Source organism: Lactuca sativa, chromosome 5, assembly GCF_002870075.4.
Source record: "Lactuca sativa cultivar Salinas chromosome 5, Lsat_Salinas_v11, whole genome shotgun sequence".
Taxonomy (NCBI): Eukaryota; Viridiplantae; Streptophyta; class Magnoliopsida; order Asterales; family Asteraceae; genus Lactuca; species Lactuca sativa.
In genome coordinates, this window is record NC_056627.2 from 64,186,624 (window position 1) to 64,209,822 (window position 23,199).

Sequence of the window (23,199 nt, forward strand, 5' to 3'; positions counted from 1 at the left end):
TTAAATAGTTAAAGTTAAATCAAAGTCATATCTTAGTTTCCTTCAACAAGGTAAGTCAACTCCTTGTTCTCTTGGTTTTGACTAAATAATCACATATAATTAGTTAAGGTTATGAAATTAGTATTAACTAATAAAATTTTAATTTATTTTCTATTTAAATAACATTTTAACTTACCCAAGAAGTCGGGTGTTATAATTATATTGAAATATAAATTAATTAAAAAAATAACATGTTATTAATATATTTTGAGTTTTATTGATAATAAATACATAACATACATTCAATCTCTTTAAGATGATTATAATAAGCGTTATTGTCACTATAGCCTAACAATGTTTAGTACGTTGGTTTAAATGGTCTCTCATATATATATATATATATATATATATATATATATATATATATATATATATATATATATATATATATATATATATATATTTGCCTTTGAAGGGTACGAACTTGTGTTTTACCGCTTAATTTGGTACCTTTACCCATTTTTGAAGATTACACTGCCTTGTCAACTGTCAACTAGGCAGGTGAGTCAACAATGACTCAGTGATGAGTCGACTCATCGTTGCCACGTAAGCCAAAACCTAATTGCCACAAAGATAGAACTAATCTTTCAGTTTACATCGGGACGTGAGGGCTTGCGAATAGTAACAATGTAGCTTCTTCTTCGTCATTAACACCATGTACTTCTCCTATGTTGTAATTCCAAAACCAAAATCCTGGAAAGTGTAGGTGAGATTTCCTAATATGGTGGTTGGTGTAAACAGAGAGAAGGGGTGGTGGTGGTGACTGGATTTTCCGGTGTGATGGTGGCAGGAAATATGATGAAGTTGGTGGTGTGTGTTTGTATGGGTTACCAGGTGTGTATTGGTGTGGTATCTGATAGCAGAAAAAACCACCATTGATTCACAACCTCCAAAAATCAAAACATCATTACCCCTTATTTGGGAACACATAAATCGATGGATTTTTGTCAATCATCTTCAACTTCACGAGATATGTGTCTTGACAATGATTATGACGAAGACGAACATGAAACATATTTTGACGATAAGGAGATTAGAGATGTTAATCAGGTGGTACCTTGGTCATCTTCATCGCCTTCACCGACATCCGGTTCCTCCGGAAGAAAAAAGTACTTTAGGATTTTAGAAACCGATTTCAAGAAAACAATTTGATTTTCAAATTGATTTCAAGCAAAGATCTTAGAAAAACGATTTTAGAAACTGATTTCAAGCAAACATTTCGATTTAGAAAATCAATTTCATATGCTAATTTCAAACAAACATGTTGATTCTAGAAATCGATTTCAAGAAACATTTCGACTTAGAAAATTGATTTTAGATACCAATTTCAAGTAAACATTTCGATTTTATAAATGAGTTCAGTTCTAACAGACAAAGTTACTCATCATGATGGTTGGTGAACCCTTGAAGACGAAGATGGTGATGGTTAGCGAAGGAAAGGGGGGGGGGGGGGGGGGGCGATTTTACCCTAACAACAACATCGACATGGTGATGATTGGTGAAGGATGATCGGTGATTAAAGACTAGAGATGGTGGATAATAGCGATGGTGGACTCGGTGGTATGGGTTTCGATGAACAAACATGGGTTTTGAAAGCTTCGATTTATAGAAATCTTGACCGGAGGTGGGTGCTTGAACGTCGATGGCATCATCGACTGAGAGAAGAATATATAATGGATTGATGATTAGGATGGGGGTCACCCGGTGACCTTGTAAATTTCCTATAATGACCTTTTAAAACCTAAAAATATAAGTTCGTAATATTGAAAAAAAAAATCATGATGGGCCATTTAAACCAATATACTAAACATTGTTAGACTACCGTGACAATAATCTAATAATAATAACAATTAAACCTAACATAATGGGGTTGTCGTCCCATAAATATTTTGTACCCTTTACCATTATAATAGCTAACACATTTTTCAACATATTACATTATTCATGTGTCGGTTGTGTACGACATCATTTGTTGTCCACATATGAATATCGATATAGATTAATTTTTTTACAATCAAAAACAGAATCGACTTTTATTAAAACAACTCACTCTTTTTTTCTCTATTCTAATCATTAATGTTAACCAATGTAACAACTCTAATCAATCATTTCTCAAAGTCATACCCGCAATTCCATCTCTCTTTGTTATATTTTGTCATTTTGACTCATCACCCGTTTAGTGAATTCGACTTATTTGAACATAAATAACCATCTTAAAAGGGGGTAGGTGACTATAAACGCATAGTAGAGGGACCACCTTTGTAATACATCCAATTAATCTGGACATGAATCACAGATTTCTACACGTGGAATGGTAGAAAGTCTGAAACCTTTCACGAGAGGATTTTCCGTTCTCACTCTTACTCTTTCAAACCCTCCCTCCACACGCACCTTGGCCAACCTTCACATTTTCTTACTATTCATTCTGCTCTTTTCTTCTTAATCAGATCCAAACCCTTTTTTAATTGCATCAAGAATTCTCTGAAGATCGAATCTTTCTCAAGACTTTGTTCTTTCTTCCTCTTATACCTCGGAAAACAGAGGGTTTGTTTAGAAAATAATAACATAATTTGATTAATCTTCGTTATGAACACGTTTCCTCATCAGGGGTTTTCATGTATCAGTCATTTGAACACAGAAATATAGAATATTCAATTAATGTGTAGACTTTGCTTACGATTTCAGTCAAATGCCATTTCTTTAGTTCCTTACTACATTGAGATCTTCAACAGAAAAAGTAGCTTTCTGTGCTGTGAAATAACTCTTTATCTGGCCATAAAATCCAAAATCTTGATTTCGAATCTTGGGTTTTAGCCATTTTTTGATCTTTTATAAAAAAGAGTGATAAAAAGATGGATTCTTGTTGTGCTAATTTCAAGCCTAATCTGCATGTTCGAAAAGGTCTCGATGGAATCGAAAATGGGTTCTGGGGAAACAAGATCAAACCTTTTGCAACTCATTTCTGTAAAAGTTCAAGAACTCAAACCCGAAAAATCAAGAAACTTGGGGTCACTCAATCTGTTCTTGAATCACCAGTTGATGAGGAGATGCTGGTAAGTTTACATGAATTTTATTGATCTTCGTTAAGTTTTTCGAGTTGGGTGTTCGTAAATTTTTAATTTTTTCAGAAATTCGAGACACCATTCTTTGATGAACGAAAAGTAGACCCTAAATCAGTGGCCTCCATTATCTTGGGTGGTGGTGCTGGAACTCGACTCTTTCCTCTTACTAGCAAAAGAGCTAAACCAGCTGTAAGTTCGAATCCTGCTAAATTCATATTTGGAAACTGATTATTGTTATAATTAACCTGTTAATTCTGTTAATCAACTCTGATTATTTAATTATACAGGTTCCAATTGGTGGATGTTACAGACTTATCGATGTTCCAATGAGTAATTGCATTAATAGTGGGATACGAAAGATCTTCATCTTGACACAGTTTAATTCGTTTTCACTCAATCGTCATTTAGCTCGAACTTATAACTTTGGAAATGGAATGAGTTTTGGAGATGGATTTGTGGAAGTATGACGTTTTTATTTTGCAAATTTCGAGTTATTAAACTCTTGTTCTTTATAATTTTCTTGAGAAATGAAAACACTAATAATTTCGATCCTTTTTTTTTTTTTCTTGGTTTTAGGTTCTTGCTGCTACTCAAACACCAGGGGAAGCAGGAAAGAAATGGTTTCAAGGAACAGCAGATGCTGTTCGCCAATTTATATGGGTGTTTGAGGTGACAACTTAATCATGATTTTTTTTTTTTGAAGTTTTTTTATGATAAGTTTATGGAAATTGTTTAGTTAATTGGGTTTCATTTCATATGGTTTATTGTAGGATGCTAAAAACAAGAATGTTGAGAACATATTGATATTATCGGGTGACCATTTATACCGAATGGACTATATGGACTTTGTTCAGGTGTTTCTTGTCGATATATATATTTTATATTTACTTTTTGATTATCAAATATTGATTGTTGGAAAATGTTTTTGTAGAAACATGTTGACACAAATGCTGATATAACTGTTTCTTGCATTCCCATGGACCATAGGTATGTGGTGACGAAAACTTACAAGTTTTTGTTACTTAATACAAAAAGAACGACTTAACAAAGAAAGTCTGGAAAATAATGCTTTTCCATTTTAGGTCATTTATCATGTCTTAGTTCTCTTGTTTTGCTTTGTAGCCGAGCATCTGACTATGGATTAATGAAGATTGACAAGACAGGACGAATAGTCCATTTTGCTGAGAAGCCGAAGGGCAACTTGCTAAAATCAATGGTGAATAAGTGTACATTTTTTTTTTAATTTTGTTAAGGTTATATATAAATTATGTTTTGTGTAATACAATTAACATGTTGTGTTTCATTTTTTTCAGCAAGTGGACACCACTCTTCTAGGGTTATCCGAGCACGAGGCCTTGAAAAACCCTTACATTGCATCAATGGGGGTTTATGTCTTTCGAACCGATGTCCTTCTAAAACTTTTGAGATGGAAGTACCCTTCATGCAATGACTTTGGGTCCGAAATTATTCCTAGTGCGGTTGCAGAGCACAATGTCCAAGTATGACTCGCTGTCTGCAATTTTTTTGTCTCATTGATATCAGTCTCGGTCTTGTTAAACAAAGTCTGATTCATATCATGTTTAAATCTTGAACGCTAATTTAGTATCTTTGTTGCATTTTTAGGCGTATCTATTCAAAGATTATTGGGAGGACATCGGTACTATAAAGTCTTTTTTCGATGCAAACCTAGCCCTAACCGAACAGGTGTCCTACCAACCATATTTACACAACACAAAAGGTTTTGTAATTCTTTTTATGGACTAAAAATTTGTTTTTTCCAATGTGGGCAGCCTCCAAAGTTTGATTTCAATGATCCCAAGACTCCTTTCTTCACATCACCAAGATTCTTGCCTCCTACTAAAGTCGAAAGATGCAGGGTATATATGCTCACTTTATAATGTCTCATGTTTAATATATTATTCCGTTTCTTTAAAAAAAAATCTTGGTTCTTTTTTTATAGATTGTTGATGCGATAATCTCCCACGGGTGTTTTTTGCGCGATTGTAGCGTTCAACATTCGGTTGTTGGGGTGCGGTCACGTCTAGACCAAGGCGTCGAGCTTAAGGTGAACATTAACATAACAAACAGTACAAGTCTTGTACTGTGTTTGTCATGCATTGGACTGAGACTATCACCCGTTACTGTTGAGACATGAAAATGTGAATCTTGTTGGCTTTTTGACATAGTTAAATGACATATTTGCCCTTGTTAGGATACGATGATGATGGGTGCGGACTATTACCAAACGGATGCAGAAGTTGCGGCTTTTATAGCAAGTGGGAGAGTTCCAATCGGTGTGGGACAGAACACGAAAATCACGTGAGTCTTGTCCTTTCCCACAAATATAAACATGTTTAAACATGTTTGTTTTTAGATTGTGATCATCTTGCTTTGTTTTTTTTGTAATATTGGTTAAATAGGAATTGCATAATCGATAAGAACGCCAAGATTGGAAAAGATGTGGTGATTGCAAACAAAGATAATGTGGACGAAGCAGACAGATCGGATGAAGGTTTTTACATAAGATCGGGGATAACTGTCATCCTCAAGAATGCAACCATTAAAGATGGAACCATCGTGTAGTAAAAGGAATTAGAATTAGAATCTGTTCTTTGACATTTTTAGTTTCTTAGGTATGGAAAAGACATGTGAACTTTGTTAACTTACCTCAAACGAAGACACATAATACACCATTCAATGTCAAATTCCAGGTATAATGACTTCTCACATGTGCTCTGACATATGAGAAATCATATACCCGAAACCACTAAACTCTTTTCTCTTTTCCATTTTGTAAATCACAACATCAATAAAGAAAATAATACATCTCTTGAATAAATAAATAATCACCCCCAAAACCAAACACCATGACTTTCTTCCAAACGATAAGAAGCTGCTATCTTTCTTCGGAGTTGAATTTATTCCAAGCCGCCTTTCAACATACACAAAAATTATTATAAATCATCCGAAGAACAGAAGCTCACTCAATATAGTACATTGATATAACAAGTGAAGAAATTGAATACCTTTAAAAGATCAAAAACCTTTTCGCATATATACTTATGTTGAATGCTTGCCCCTCGTTGTTGCAACTTGTCAGGATGAACACAAAGAGTTGCTTTTCTGTAAGCTTTCTTTACAGCGCTCCTCCCTATAATCTCTGTCAATGGAATCGGTTGCCAACCACTTTCACCTCCAAGAATCTGTGACAACTCCAACAATTTAATTAGTTTAACAAAAAAAATATATTTATATATTTAAAATACTTTCTAGCTATTTCTCATTTAATACTTTTTTTTTACGTACATATTGTAGTGTTGAAAGCAATGCACGCAAGTTCCCTTCTTTCCCATTTGACCACCTCTTGATATCAGCATCAAGATTCTCCGCTAATCTCTGAAATACAACATGTTTTGTTAATTTGTTATAGAAATTAAAACAAATCGTTTTAACATAAATGCCCTACGAACTTTTTAGGGTTTACCCATTGAGTCCCTAAAGTTTTTCTCGGACTTTATGGGTCCCTAAACAAGGATATGACCTGCTCTTTTAGTCCCTGTCAACCTGTAATAGCCGGTTCAGTGACCTTTTAAACCAAAAAACTCACTTTGTGCCTCTATAAAGCCAAAAAAAATAAGTTCGGGGATCAATATGAATTGAGTATGAATCAACTTTAGAAGAAAAAGAGAGTTTTTTTTTACGAATTGATCACCGAATTTTTTTTTTTTTTTGCTTTACAGAGGCACAAAATGAGTTTTTTTTGTCTAAAAGGTCACTGAACCGGTTATTACAGGTTGACATGGACTAAAAGAACAGGTCATATCCTAATTTAGGGACTCATAAAGCCCGACAAAAACTTTAGATACTCAACGGGTAAACCTTAGAAAGTTCGTAGGGCATTTGTGTCATTTTCCTTATTTTTAAATCAGGATAATTACATTTCTCTCTGCTTCTTCCTTTTGAGCAAGCAAATCCCGTTTCTCTTTTTCTGCAAGCGCTTTAGCCTAAAAAACACAAACCCACCATTAAAATCGTTAGATTCAATCATGGAAGAAATTAAATCAACACACATTACACATACCGCTCTTTCCATGATTCGATTGTCCTTTTCCAATTTGGCTTTATTTCTTAAAGCCGATTCAGAAGTTGTTGTTCCATTAGAAGAATCCTGCAAGGGCTTTTTAGTCATTGCCTTCTCTAAAGCTCGTTGTCGAGCCTCTGACGTGGCTCTCTCGACTGCGGCTCGCTCAGCTCTCAGCTTCGACTGCGCAGAAGCTTTTGCAGCTTTTTGTTGGGCGTCAGCCCTCATTCGTTGTCTTATTTCTTCGGTGGCTTTTTCAACAGCAGCTCGTTCGGCTCTTTCACGAGCCCGCTCACGCGCTTCGCGAATTGCTCTGTCGACAGCTAATCTGTCTTTCTCCCTCTCCCTTTCTCTAGCTGCCACCTCATCAATCGTCTCCTTTGTGGTTTCGATTTTAGGGTTTTCATTGTGGGGAAGTTGGATGTTAGTTTGACTTTCTTCTTCTTCTTCTTCTTCTTCTCTTGAAGATGATGATTCGGATTCAACATCGTTCTCTTCGGATCCATTAGTTTCGTCGGATTTCACTTCGTATTCATCTTCATAGTCATCAGAGGAAGTTTGATCTATTGAAGTCTTTTCAATAACTTCATCTGCTGTTTCCTTCATTGCTTCTGTATCATCATCATCAACCTCTTGAGTTGTTTCCTCATTGTTATCGTTCATATCAACTTTGGAATACTTGTGTGTTTCCATTTCTTCGATAACGTTATGATCAAGTTCCAAAGTTTCCACCTTTTGATCACCTATGTGGTTATCTTCATGTTTCTTCTCGAAATCGTCTTTTTGTAACTTGTTATGACAGATTCCTTCACTCTCTTTACTTTCTTGTATGTTATCACTTGCTTCATCATCACTTTTCTCTGCATTCTTGAGGTGTTCTTGTTCAAGAACCTCTTCTTGTTTCTCATTATCTGATAAAACTGATTCTAGGGGTACTTTCTTCTCATCTTCTTCAACCTTTAAAGACACAGTTAAGTCGTTCGATTCTCTGGAAATATCAATTTCTACTGTTTCGTGTGTAACTTGTGTAGAAATTGAAACAATGGTGTTATCTTTCAATATCGAAGATTCTTTAGTTGATTCTGAAAATTTTCCATGTATTTCATCAATAACCCTTTTTGCAACAGAAAGTTTCTCACTGTCCATGAAATCTGGAAAAACTACTGTATCACCATATTTACGGTTTCTACCCACAACATGTGATGTAACAGAAGCAGTGCTTCTTTCAAATACCCCTCTCACTTCATCTTTGCATTTTGGTTCTTCAACTTTCAAGCTATCTTTGAAGCTTTTACTTGAAAAGCTTCGAAGCCCTTTCTTCTTTCTTCCAACTGATTCTTTTGCAATCCGTATACTTTCTTGAGCCTTCTCTATTGCTTTCTTCAGAGCAGCTGCAGAAGCAGAAGCAGCTGAATTCGCATCACCTTCTGCATCAAAATAACTTTCAGAAGCATCACTTTCACATGACTCGGAATTCATAGCTGTTGATTTTTTTGGATAATCTTTATGATCAACTATGTTATTTGGTGAAGACGAAGGTGATGATACTGTAGAGGGATGATGTTTACTTCTTTTAATGGAATCTAAACTAACATGAACTGCTGCGGAATCCTGCTTCTTGGCTTCCATTAATGGAGGAATTGCTTCATCAATGAAACGGGTAAATCCAGGTATGGCATGTAATTGTGTGACATGTCTTGTCCCATGATCTAACCCATCTTTATTTTTTCGGCTGATCTTATTATATGACATGTTAAATTGCTTCAAGGCATCAGCAGAGTGATGAGACAAATTATCTGAATCTGGTGAAGATGATGTTTTTGATGAAGGAGCCCTAAAACCAACATTAAAGGAGAAAAAGGTTATGACTTGATTTCGAAATTCTCAATTTCAAGAGTATTGAGTAGTATAAAACCGACTACTGAAACAGGATTTATCAGCTGCAAAAGAGGGAGAATTTGAACCCGAGAAACGACAGAAGCCCCAAGTTCTAACTTTCTTTTCGGTATATTCGAAACATAAGAGCCAAAAACGTCTCAATTTTTCATAAACTACAAACATTATAGAAATCAAGCACCATTGTCATCGCCAAAACTGCCGTTCAGAATAATATCAGGACGCCTCGGTTTCAATCGAACAACGAGAAAGACAAATTTTACCAAACGCGTTTCAAAGAATAAAAAATCACCTGGCTTTGTCGCGAGCAAATAGTTCTTCATAAGAAACAGCGACATCTTCGTCACGAATGCCACCGAAAATCTTAGAGTAATCCGGCTCCGAACTCCGGAAGTTCAAGTTCAAGTGCAAATTCAAGTTCAAAGCATCAGAAGAGGGTTCTCTTAAAGTCGAAAGATCAAGCACAGGAATCGATGAAGCAGCTGAGGAGTTAGCGAAAATCTCACGGTAGTCTTGAACGTCAATAGGTGAAGCTCCGGCGTAGTTGTGGCGGTGGCCGGAAAAAACGCCGTCGTAGGAGTTTCTGGGTGAGAAGGTAGTTGCATTGGAAAGTTTTCTGGGGAGAAAAGGACGTGAGAGAGACTCCATTTCTCTAGGGTTTTAAAAACGAGTGTTTTTTGTATGATTGTTTTATTTTGGAATTAGTGTAAGGTTTTGTGGTTGTTTGTAGAGGCAGTGCTGCAGAGACAAGACAAAATACAAATCGGAGGAAGAAGGAAGAAGACCAGAGGGACATAACCGGAAATTACAGTACCATGTATGTTTTCTTTATCATTTTATATAAAATAAAATAATATATTTTTTATTTAGCAATAATAATTTTGTATTTTTTATTGTTATATTTGATTGGAGACATTAGGGTTATAAGTTAAAACAAATTTAACATTTAATTGTTTAATCTTAACAATAAAAATAGAAATATATTAAACGTTGTTAATAATAATAATAATAATGCTTATCTATAAATATATTGTAGATTTGTATAACTTTTATTAATTAAATTAGATGTTCTTTTGTTTTAATTTTTTATATGGAGACAAACTTTAAAGAATCATTTAAAATAATAATAAGATGATCGTCTACATTGCAGCAAGTATGAGACCAATTCTAATAATGTAATATTATATTAAATTTAACACTTACCTATCTATTATTTAGGTCGGGCTTTTCTTAGTTTTAGCAACATGCTAATCATAATCAATATTTTTAACTTAAAAGTTAGTATAGGTTATATATATATATATATATATATATATATATATATATATATATATATATATATATATATATATATATATATATATATATATATATATATATATATTAAGGAAAATGAAATGAAGAGGAAGGTGTAAAAGGGATTCTATGTTCTTTATTGTTTCTTGGAAGCATAAATCTCCAAGTTGTGTCGGTGTATTTTCTGTAATGGGTTGCTTTATTACCGCAATAAATTGTAGTATTTTAATTTGATAAATAATTCTTAAAATATAAGGATAGTCACAAAAAAATTTCATTTAATTTTAGAAAAATACTGTAATTGCTTTACTTTTTTTGTCATTTACCCAAGTGATCATTATATTGGAAAAATTATATTATGGATTAAATTTATTTTGTTTTGGATTACCTTATATCAAATCAATATATTTTTGCAAAAAAATACTTTTTAGATTTGGATTCCGAAGCGGAATTTGGAATCCAGATTAAATATTGTGGAAAAAGCTAAACAAAATATATCCAAAGTAACAAAAAACTTAAAATGATATATATAAAAAAAACAAACTATACAAGGCCATAAAAATGTTCATTTAGGTGAAAACTTATGATAGTAAAATTTTGGATTTAAGAAGATACAAAGAAACTTGGTAAGTGTTTGGTGGTGTAGATATGGTAAAATAATAATAATAAATAAATAAAAGTCCAAAATGCCTGTTTTCAGAATTAATGGTCATTTTAGAAATGAATAAAAATTAAATCATTTACTTTAATTCTTTACAATCATGTAGACATAATAAGAATGATATCGGATCTATTTTCTTAATTCTAAGTGTGTTTTTATTAAAATAAAATGCATTGCCGTTATAATATCTTATTTTTATCTTACAAAAAACTATAAAAATAAGTTTTAGACGATACATTATTTTTATAAAAAATTTATCAAATCAAATTTTATTAACAGACTAGTTGTGAGACCCGAATGTTATACGGGTTTGGTAAAACAAAAAATATATATGAAGATTTAAACAAAAAATTATTTAAATTTGAAATTTAAAATTTAAAATTTGAATTTAAAAGGAAACATATTAAATAAAATATATAAGTACTAATATTGTAATTTATTGGCTATTTTTAATTAAGGCAATTATTAATTGGTGTGTAAATTTGATTGTTAATTAAGAAAAGATAAAAAAAACTAAGAAAATGACAAATGGAAAAAAAATTATTCAAAAATACCAAAAAATAACATGTATCCAAATTAATATAAAAATGACAAGTTGCAAAAAAAACATTCATTTATTACTGAAGATATTGTCAAAAAAATTACGGCATAAACTAATTAAGATATTTCTTTTTTAATTTTTGTTTTAAAGACAAAAAAGATAAATTGTTTTAAATAAACAACCCCAATCCACCTCTTAAAAAAAATATAAATTGAATTTGTAAATTTATAACTCTCATATATCTTATCACTTTTTAGATAATAGCATCAGTAAATTCGAGTAAATTTTGTATACTTTACTAAACCTTATGCAAATTTAAAAATTTAAAAACTAAAATCAGTCAGTTACTAATTATGGAATGCTTATAAAAGAGTCATGAATGATTAGCATTTATATTTTGCAAAAATACTTTATTTAATAATTATGCTCTCCTGTATTAAAAAAAAAACATTCCATTTCTAAATTAGGCAGCATGACATGAAGTATAATATTTGAAACTATTTTATTAAAAAAAGTGTCGTTTATACTAATACAATTTGGATGCAATATTTTGAAGATTCCTTCTCGTTTCTTAAATTTATTAATTTTGGAGTTATTGGAGAATCTTCCCGGTTATTTTTTTGCGGACCCCGGTACCATATTGAATAAACGGCTATATCATTTAGAGCTGGCACACAATTCAAATAAAAACACGATATACTGTTATTGTCTTACTTTTATTTTCAAAAAATTGTCATATGATCAATTTATATGGTTTTAAATTCGTCAGATTTTGTCTTTTTGGTAGTTAACGTCACTCATCTTTCTTTAAATGTCTACAAAATAACCATTTTGTATTTTTTATTTTCGTTTTTATCATCTATTTATTAATTAACATTTTAATATGGGAAAATAGGGTGTCATGGTCTTATGGTCTAATTGGTTATGTAACCCTATTTTAGCATTTAAATCTTCCTAATGTAATATTGCTTTTCTAACGTCTTAAGACGTGTTTGGCGCGGAAAGCTTGAGAGCATCTAACTTCTAACATTTGAAAAAACGTTCCATTTTAAACAAAAAACATCATTTGACATTACAAATTTTTAGCGTTTAGTTTAAACAAAACACTTTAAATCTCAAAGTTATCTCATTTAGCTTTTAACAAAATCTTATCAGCTACCTTCTACACACTACCCGCTTGTTTTGCCGAACACGCCCTTACTAATATTTTATATTATTAGTCATTCCAAAAAAAAAATACATTTGATATGGAGTCCACTCCCGTCTCTCTTGAAAGGTATTAAATCGGTAACAGATTGATGCCCAAGACCAAACAAATGATTTTATTGCTAAAAAACACTATCTAAACTAACGAATACATGTCATTATTTATACTAATAAAAGCAATAATCTAAACCAATACGTAACATTTGTTAAGCAAGCAGAAAACTTCTTAATCTAAATCAAATACTTAAAATAAAAGTGTTTTCCCAAAATACACATTCACTCATAAATTTGATTAACCTAAATCATCCCCTTAATCGGATTGGTCATACCTCTCATTCACAACAGTGTTGAATCATCGTCTTCCCGAATCATCCCGACTTTTCCCGGACACCCGACCTCCACCTCGATGATGTCCAAATTCATCCATACCCTTTTGATTGTTCACAAAACACGTAACATGTAACATGACATCCTATTGGATATGTTCATTACCATCTAGACTTTTCCAGGATTCACGACCTCTCCCCGGCCAGATCTAAAGTCATCCTATTTGAACTTCCACCGCCATAATGTCCACACCGTGTTGTTTATCTAATCTCTTCCTTTATTCGGATTACCGTTCTTCAAAGAGGCATCTCCACCGACCAAGAAAACAAAGCCATCCACTCCACCATTTTCTTTCAATCTACCAAACGAACTAAATCTAAAGCTACGTACTTTGACGGATCCTTCTTGCCCACTTTTCACGCACCTACGTCGGTATCCCCTTATCACGAACAAAACGATCAAGAACTATGTAATCTCTTTGACTTTTCTACCTTCTGGTTTCAACTGATCAACATCCTATTATCTCTTTTCACCACCCCAACCTCTTTAGTCAAGCTTGTTCCGAGAGCACTTTTCCACCGAACAAAAAGACAAGGTCACAACCACCTTTACCATCTTCTGTCACCCGCAAAACAAACTGAATTAAAGTCATCCGCTTTGACGTTTACTCGTCCATTTATTTCGCGCCTCCGGTTAGTCTCTCTCTACCTTAGAACAAGCCCGATCAAAAAAAATCGGGACTGTGGTTGAGATGTTTCAACTCACACTCAAAAAACAATCTACATCCCCCTTAAATCGAACCTGGTTCCTGTTGCATTCGCCCACAACAAATGGCTATAGTTTTCTTGAAACCAACTCTCAAACTAGCCTCCCTACACCTTCACGAGCCCTAGGTCTGATACCAAGTGAAAGGTATTAAACTGGTAATACCTTGATGCCCATGGCCAAACAAATGATTTTATTGCTTTAAATCTCTATCTAAACTAACGAATACATGACCTTATTTATACTAATGAAAGCAGCAACCTAAACCAATACATAATACTTGTTAAGCTAGTAGACAACTTCCTAATCTAAATCAAATACTTAAAATAAAAATAATTTTTCTAAAATACCTCTGCACTCATAAATCTGATTAACCAAAATCTATCTCTATATCTCTATTTATCTATCTATCTATCTCTCTCACACACATACCCACACACATAAATAATGGTGAAGTTCCTAAATGGAATGCCCATTAATACATACCCACACACATAAATAATGGTGAAGTTCCTAAATGGAATGCCCATTAATTTCAGAAGAGAATCCAAGCACATATAGTTAAATAAAACCATAAATCCAACTCTCATTAGAAATCAACAAAAAGAAACATAAAATAAAACGAAAACCTAGAAATCCATATATCATGTTATCCTTTAGAGGGATTAGTGGAATTCTTTTAGTTCTAATAAATCAGGAGGAATTTAATGACAGGACATGAATTCAAGTCCTGGATTTTAGAATTGAGAGAGATATTGAGAGAGATATCAAGTTATATGATCAAAACACAAAACTATGAATGTTCATTTCTAAACATATGTATTTTATTCACAATTAAACATATACGTCAAGGCACGGACATATATGGTTGAGTGCATGGTTGATCATATAGTTTGCCTTCATTTTGAATACAAAATACTTTACAACAAGATCATGTTAACAAACACGAGATTTTGTACTTAGGTATTCCTATGTCCAGTATTTTCTTTTTCATTATAAAAGACACATAAGAATCGATAAGTTAAGTATTAAGTAGAATTATATAAGCTTGTAGACTGCATCATCCGAATATTTTGGACATACCGGTGTTTGAACTTTGTATTTTCTATTTGAATTTTTGTACCTAAACCACTAAACTTCTTTCAGAGTGTCACGAGGACATGAAGTTTTAATAGTTTTAATATTGGTTTCATATTTTGTATTTTATGAAAATTATGACTTGTCTTCATATATTAATCATAAAACTAGTCGGTAGAAACGGTAAAAGTGACATTGAATATTTTTAATCACAGAAACCTATAGACTCAACACTACTGTAGACAAAATATAAATTTAAGAGTAAAATTATTAATGTATGAGTTATACAGTATGTTTTAATAAAAAAAAAACAATTTTTTTCAACATTAATAATAAAGAAAATAAATAAATAAATAAAAGCACGAATAGAGCTGGCATCTAACAAAGGCACCCAAGATTCTGTCATTGTCTTGTTTAATGGAAAGCCAGAAGAATCTTCTAATTATTTGTTTTATTGTCAAATAAATGAAGAAAAATGAGCAATATAAAATTATGATTTTATAGAACAAAATATTAATCCAGACAATCGTTCAAACATAAATAATCGAGAACTCAAATGTATCTGAATTCTGAAATCGGAAAGAAACCTCTTTTATATATATATATATATATATATATATATATATATATATATATATATATAGGCTTAGGTTATTTTGTTTTTACTAACTATTGTATGTCAGAATGCACAGATCTGGACCATCGGATGAATATAATCAATGATTATGATATGAGGGTCTATGATATTATAATAGAGTAGTATGTACCATATAATCACACAAATTTCAGAAAAATAGTATTTTGGTCAATTAACCTATTTTAAAAAAGGTAATTTTCGGATTTTAAGGGATCATTAACACTTCTATCTTTAAAATCTGAATTTTTTAAATTAATTTTAATTAATTCTAAACATAATTTGTAAACATAACCGATTTTATTCCGTCAGAATGAATTTTTGTTTGAATGATGTTCTTTCAGAGTTTAATTCTAGTAGAATATTAACGAAGAATAACAGAATTCTTGAACTCCTAGTTGAAGAATAACAACATTTTAATATTTTCATATACATTCGAACTTAAATATAAATTCATACATATTCTTACATACTAATAGCCTTCTACATTGTAATATATTTATACATATTCTAAAAGAATATCATAAAAAATCAGTATTCTTGAATATACAGTTAATGAATAAATACAGGTGTAATTCTTAAAAATTAAGAACATTCTTAAACTGTGAGTGTCATCAATCTTTGGCTCATTCTTCAAGTCATTCTTATCAGGTCTTCAAGTCATTCTTCCGACCATTCCTATCACAAATGCAACAAAAACTAATAATGGTTAAAAACATGTTGCTTGCAATTCCTATTAATTTATACATTCTGGGAGAATACATATAATTCATTCCGGTAGAATATACAGAACATAATTTTGCATAATACATAGAATACAATTTTGCAGAATACATAGAATAAAATCTGCTAGTTATAACTTTACATGTCACTATAAAGAATTAAAAGCATGTGATTTTCCATTTGCAATCATATTTCTCTATATATAAACATTCTAAAGCATAGAATGTATAAATGCATTCTGTCAGAATTACTATAATGTTACTTGCAATTCCTAGCATTTTATATATTTTGGAAGAATACATAGAATATATTCTGATAGATTACATAAAATTTGCTACTAAATCAAGATTATAAAATTGTGAACAGTGGAATATGTTAAGTTTAATAATTTTCAAATATTAGAAGTTTAGATTTTCATATTTTCCACATATTGCTTATTTAATCAGGTGATTACAAATGCTTTTGAGAAGAGTTTTCTCATTCATACAATGTTTAAGTTCTAAAATGTCTCAAATTTGTGAAAATCTATTATAAACCCTTAATCAAATCTTCACCCTAAATTAATTAAAAAAATCAAATACCAATAGCAAAGATTGATGTTACTCAGGTAATTAACAAATAAGGAGTTAATAAAACAACAAAAAAACATATCAAAAGGTTTAATGAAGAAAATAAAAGAAATACTCTTTGAGGCATTTCTACAAACACCTGGTGTGCAACATAGAAATCAAAATTTCTTTCAGGCCATTTCTACAACAAAGCTGCCAAATTCTCTTTGAGGCATTTCTACAAACATCCATCGATTCTTAATCAAACGAACACCTATGTAATTCTGCCAAATCAAACAAGAACAAAAAGAAAAGAAGGAGCCTTTACCTATTGATTGAATCATTGTCGAACAACTTCCTCCATCGCCGATTCCACCCACCTGCTGATTGCCACCACCCCATATGACTTACTGTCGCCTTACAACTCCCAATTTGCAACCACCCTTATGTTTCAAGACAATCGGACCAGAAGAAGAATGGAGCCGAGGGGAGCAGCCCTGCGCTGCCGGCCTCCCTCCATCGCCTATGCTAGCGATCCACCAGCACCACCTAACCCTCACTTCTAGCCTCTTTCCGATCATAATAGGCCGAAAAACATGCAGCTGTGAAAGAATCGATTTCTGGTGGAAAGGAGGAATTGAGGTATCGATGATTTCTGGTGGAAAGGAGGAACTGAGATATTGATGATTTAAGGAAGTCGCCGTACTCTTTAAGGTTAGGGATGTGGGCTTTGTAGGGTTAAACTAATTAAGGAGATATTCATTGAATTATTTTTTACCATAATTAGATATAGGAAGTTTACCATTATACCCTTTTTTAATTTATTTAATGATTTATAATTCTTCAATTCTCATTGGTGCATTTAGTCACACACTATTTGCTAAAAACATTTGAACCTAACTCTCTCTCTCTCTCTCTCTATATATATATATATATATATATATATATATATATAGGTTAGGTTAAATTGTTTCTTATATTTATTGTGTGCTAGAATAGACCAATAGGAATTTAGTAAAATTTAATTATTATTTAATTAAATAAAGATAGATATTAAATGATTTCCATAATTGTATTTATATTAAATGATATCCATAATTATAAATTTCTTTTTATGGAAACTAATTAAATTCGTCATTAATGTCAGCAATAACATTCTTTGAGAATAAATTTGTGTCTAAGTTTTTATGTCAGCAATAACATTCTTTCAGGACTAACTCACTTAAAATACAATAAAGTTGTATGGAATATGAAGAATGAGGGTGTATTCTAGTAGAATTTACTCTCGTTATGCTAGAATACACTCTTATTATTCTATATATGAACTCATTCCGAAAGAATATTAGTATTGACATTAATGACAAATTTAATTAATTTTCATAAAAAGAATTATAAGTATGGATATCATTTAATATACATTTAATGTTTACTAAATTCTTATTGGTGCATTCTAGCACACAATAGATGTGAGAAACATTTGAACCTACCTATATATATATATATAATATATATATATATATATATATATATATATATATATATATATATATATATATATATATATAGGGAGTGGTTCAGATGAGAACCAAAAAAGGTTAAAAACCGTAAGAACCTCTAACTTTAGATGTTTATAAAGGGTTTAGGGTAACCCTAAACCCTAAACCCTAAACCCTTTATAAACACCCTAAACCCTAAACCCTAAACCCTAAATTAGAGGTTCTTACGGTTCTTAACCTTTTTTGGTTCTCATTTGAACCTTTATATATATATATATATATATATATATATATATATATATATATATATATATATATATATATATAAGGCATGAGGAATATGTGGTTGTTATGTATCTAATATTAAGTATAGAACCATCAAAAACTACATAATTTTAACAAAATTCAATCAAATATCTCTACCATATTTCTTGTATCTTCTATTAGAGCTTATGTTAGGCTTTGTATATATTTTATGGAGTTTTATAAGTTTAATTTTACACCACAAACTGTGTATAAGAATATTTTACCAACTACATGTATTTCGGTATGTTGAAATTTAATACAGAAAACTATAGTGAAAGATAGAAATTGTTCATTAAAAACTCAATAAACCTCTTCCTATAATCCATAAAAAAAATACAGTAATAATTAAAAACAATGCGCAAGCATACATCAGGTAGGTGTCAGAGGAAGTTATGAAGCTTTTACTAGATGTCTAATAAAAAACACATTCGAAATACATAAATGTTGAGGATGAATTACAAAATAAAAAACAAAATGTAACACCCCAAAATCGGGACCCAAAAATTTTTGTTTGAAAATATATTACTTATAAAAATATTCATCGAAAACAGCATTACAATTCCTTTTACCACAAAATCATAAGTCATAAGTTTTAAAAATATTCCAACGAATAGTATAATATCATAGTATAAATCTCAGGCTTCTCAAATGCGGAAATCATGTGCAAATGTGTGATGCGCTGCTACACCGCTGACTCCTTCCCTTTAGATGAAAAGGTACCTGAAACCAAAACTAAAAATCGTAAGCACAAAGCTTAATGAGTTCCCCCGTCATACCCATACCAAATAATGCATAATCCTCAGTATCTTTCAACCGGTAACCGTCAGGCATAGCCGGGAGCTGGACTCCCCCTCGGTATCTTTCAATTGGTAACTGGGAACTAACCTCCCCTTCGGTATATTTCAGTCGGTAACTGGGAGCTAAATTCCCTTTCGGTATCTTGCAACTGGTAACCGGGGACTATCTCACCCCTACTACTGCTAACACACATTAAGCACAATAATCATATCAAGCACATTAATCATACCAAGCACAGTAAGCATATCACATATCAATCCTAGATAATTATCACAAAGACAATCATCTATCCGACACTCTCACTTGTGGGCCAGTATTATGGTCGTAGACCCACCCCTACTAGAAGGAAACTCACCTCGAAGTCGTGTGGTGTCTGCACTGATCTCGGTGTGTAAATCGACTCTCCCCAACTCCTCAATCCCTACACGACAACTCTTCTAAGTTATCAACTCATACTTGTAACCCTTACAAGGGTCACTCAGTCCAATTCAAAGTCAAAGTCAAATCCATGGTCAAAGTCAACATCTGGTTGATTCGACTCGCCGAGTGAACCCGTCAACTCGTCGAGTCCCCATGTTAAGTATGTCAGACCCAACAAATAAAGGGGTAAAATAACTCCTTAAACACTACTACTTTGTATTAGAAATGTAATGCAAGGTAAGTAGGATCGATCCACAAAGACACGAGATAAATGCTTATACCCTTTTGCACAAGGTACAAATGAGATCATAAAAGAGGGGGGCGGGGTTTAGATGCAATGATTTAAATAAAGAACTGAAGTAATAAGTAAGCAATTGAATAAGTAAAATAAACTCAAGATTTGTAAACACTCCAACTCTATGCAAGACTAATTAGTAATGTAATCCAAAATATGAAATGATATTTGTTTAATTCCATCTAAGTTGGTATTAGAAATACTAATAAGCTCTAGCACTTCACATTCACCATTTTTTAATTAATTAAAATAAGTTCTTTAATTAATTCTAATCTAACTAACCTAATCTAAACAAGTTCTTAGAATAGGTGAAATATTGCATTATGCCTCATTGTGAATTTAACCAACAACATTCAATACTCCTCATAAGTTTGGGAATGTTAGAATGTGTGAATTTAATTTGTACTAGAATCATTGCAAGTAGTATGATTTAATACTTGTTACTTGTTCTATTTTACAAAACGATTATGGATTTTGTATAATAGATAACATGAGTGATTTAACCCTAATTCAATTTGGCCAAAAAGAACTAGAATTGAAATCAAACCTTCAATTAAAACAAAATCAAATTCACTAGATAGCATTTAAAACAAACACCAATTCAAATGATTGAATTTACACACATAATTGTCAATAGATGAAGTTGGAGAATTAAGTTTCTAGCCACTCATGCCTAGAACAAGCACAAACCTAGAAATTGAAGTTAAAGTCTTACAAATTAAAATCCAAGTGAAATCCAAATGTTTTCAAGCATCAAATGTCTCCAAATGTTTTCAACAATCAAATGTCTACAAATTAAACCGATGACCACGTTTACACGGCCCGTGTAAACTAACACTATCAATTTACACGACCGTGTAAACACACAAAATATGTTGCTCAATTCGTCCAGGTCTTCGAAGTACACTGCTCATGAGTATGCGTTTTACAGGGCCGTGTAAACTTCTATAAAGCTAAAATCTCCATTTTCTTGAAATCTCTCTCCTCGATGCTCCAATAGTCCCAAAACTTCATCCATATCTCTTATTCATCACCTCAATTAAGATCCTACCTTCAAAAGTCCCTGAAATATTACAAAAGTGTGTAAATGGAATTGCATCATGAAAAATCCCGAAAAATATGCAACATGCATGAGTTTAAACCTAAATGCAATGCAATTTTATGGAGTAAAACTACAAAATGGATGCATGAAATGCACCTAAAAAATCTCCCCAAGCTTGAACCTTTCTTGTCCTCAAGAAAGAACAAGAAAAATTTAAACTGGAGAAAATAAAATAAAGGAGAAGAAAAGAAAATCAACACTAAAGTTTTTGAAACTTAATGCAAAAAATCAAAACAAACATGAAAAAGAATTTAGCCCAATTAACCCTGTTTTTGTACCATGGTTGAGAAATTACCTGTCGTGCCTTGAATCAACTTGGCTTTAGTCTCAATTTATATAACAATATAAATAAAACTTTAGCCACTCCCTAATGCAACTCAACAAAATCAAAGACTACATCACTTGTTTCCTCGCAATATCATCAAGTCAATTCACGGAACAAATTATGGTCTTACTCGTGAAATTGTGTGTGACAAAACATGCTCAATCATCTTTGTTTCAAAAAATATAACAATGACCGACTCCAGCTATTTGTTGATTAACAACAATCTTTTTCTAAAAAATATCTTCTAAAAATTCCCTAATATTTACCCAGATTTGTTACAAATTTCAAACCACTTACACCAGTCAAAGTAATTAACATTCAGTCTCAATGTCATAAGTTCAAATCCAAGTCCAAAGGAATATTTTGGCAGCCAAACATTTTTCCTAAACATATTATTCTATTAAACTATAAACACAAATATATACAAACTTTCTAATTACATTTTTCTACAAATAAAGCTCATGGCTTTCATTGAAATCCATGTAACGGGCTTCCAAGCAACACATCCAGATCAAATGACCTTAGTGTGCTAGATTTAAAGAGATCTCTCGGGTTTACTTGCCCGAACCTCAAAGGCCACATATTAGATTTATTTGCTATTACTAAGTTCATGACTTTCTATCGAACCCATGTAGCGAACTTTCAACTCAATCAGTCCCAGACAATTTTGCCTTAGGCGATTAGGTGTAAAACACCCCTCAGAGTTTACTTGTTTGAGTCCCAAAGGTCACATATTAACTTAATAACAATTTTTTTTATTTTTTTATTTTATATATATATATATATATATATATATATATATATATACATATAACTAAGATAACACATAACACTCTTATTAATTTATTTATTTGGCTTATTTCTGTATATTTTCGTCCTTGAGTTTTCTATTGTGGGACATCTCACGGTTTATTACCGTGAGGGCTTCTAGACATTTTTCGGGGGACTGAAGTTAACATGCAAAGACCCGTACGTATAGTTGGAAGCTATGTCCCCAAGCAAGGTATATAAAAGGGAATGAGTAGAAATGACTTTTTAGAGCGCTGGAAGGCTCGGGGCATTGAGATTTTATATTCTTTTTATGAATTTTTAAATTTGGCATTTTGAGTTCAATTGAGCATTTACTAATCATAAGGCCAGTCATGCGTCCCAAAGAATTAACTCATACCTGCTGTTATGCTCCAATGTTGACAATCTTCTCACTTTCTGTTTTGCACAAGTAGCTTTGGGAGGTGTGTTTGTGTGAAATTAACTTGCTTTTAGATTTTCAATAAAAATAGCAAGTCTAATCTCAAGGCATACGACTCACTTACCAACTCAACTGTTTTGAGAAGATTCGGCTGCTTGGGATTGGATCAATTTTTTTTTACAAAAGAATGCAATGCAAAATTTTAGATGCAAAATGCAAAGAAAATAATAAAAATTAGAATAGAAAGAAAATCTTTTTTTTAATTTCTAATGCAGAAATATGAAAAAGAGAACGAAAATTAATGAAATATGTACAAAATTACATGCAACCTACATGCAACGGGATTTATGCATGGATGGGTGCCCCTCCCCAAGCTTAAAATAAGCATCGTAGTTTTGCTTCTCCAAAACCC

The 23,199-nt window shown here is 32.1% G+C and overlaps 2 protein-coding genes across 2 annotated transcripts; one reads left to right on the plus strand and one right to left on the minus strand.

Moving 5' to 3' along the window:
• The first annotated feature begins 2,362 nt into the window (after positions 1–2,362).
• LOC111920635 (glucose-1-phosphate adenylyltransferase large subunit 1) lies at positions 2,363–5,885 on the plus strand. Its single transcript, XM_023916206.3, has 13 exons — positions 2,363–3,092; positions 3,168–3,290; positions 3,389–3,562; positions 3,678–3,770; positions 3,872–3,955; positions 4,033–4,088; positions 4,224–4,317; positions 4,415–4,600; positions 4,725–4,805; positions 4,892–4,978; positions 5,062–5,166; positions 5,314–5,420; positions 5,522–5,885. The coding sequence occupies exons 1-13, from the start codon at positions 2,892–2,894 to the stop codon at positions 5,682–5,684; spliced, it is 1,554 nt and encodes a 517-aa protein (XP_023771974.1). The 5' UTR covers positions 2,363–2,891; the 3' UTR covers positions 5,685–5,885.
• LOC111920634 (auxilin-like protein 1) lies at positions 5,800–9,726 on the minus strand. The gene is made up of 6 exons (XM_023916205.3): positions 9,371–9,726; positions 7,183–9,016; positions 7,040–7,105; positions 6,408–6,497; positions 6,128–6,304; positions 5,800–6,033 (listed from the first exon to the last, which is right to left on the minus strand). The coding sequence occupies exons 1-6, from the start codon at positions 9,724–9,726 to the stop codon at positions 5,998–6,000; spliced, it is 2,559 nt and encodes an 852-aa protein (XP_023771973.1). The 3' UTR covers positions 5,800–5,997.
• Positions 9,727–23,199: the final 13,473 nt, after the last annotated feature.

Bases quoted from the DNA above. Each gene is read 5' to 3' on its own strand.
- LOC111920634 (XM_023916205.3), bottom strand. From the start codon at position 9,726: ATGGAGTCTCTCTCACGTCCTTTTCTCCCCAGAAAACTTTCCAATGCA. The intron at 6,305-6,407 runs GTACGTAAAAAA...GAGTTGTCACAG, and splicing joins TGCTTTCAACACTACAATAT to ATTCTTGGAGGTGAAAGTGG. The intron at 6,034-6,127 runs GTATTCAATTTC...GTATGTTGAAAG, and splicing joins AGGTTTTTGATCTTTTAAAG to GCGGCTTGGAATAAATTCAA.
- LOC111920635 (XM_023916206.3), top strand. From the start codon at position 2,892: ATGGATTCTTGTTGTGCTAATTTCAAGCCTAATCTGCATGTTCGAAAA. The intron at 3,771-3,871 runs GTGACAACTTAA...GGTTTATTGTAG, and splicing joins AATTTATATGGGTGTTTGAG to GATGCTAAAAACAAGAATGT. The intron at 4,318-4,414 runs GTGAATAAGTGT...CATTTTTTTCAG, and splicing joins GCAACTTGCTAAAATCAATG to CAAGTGGACACCACTCTTCT.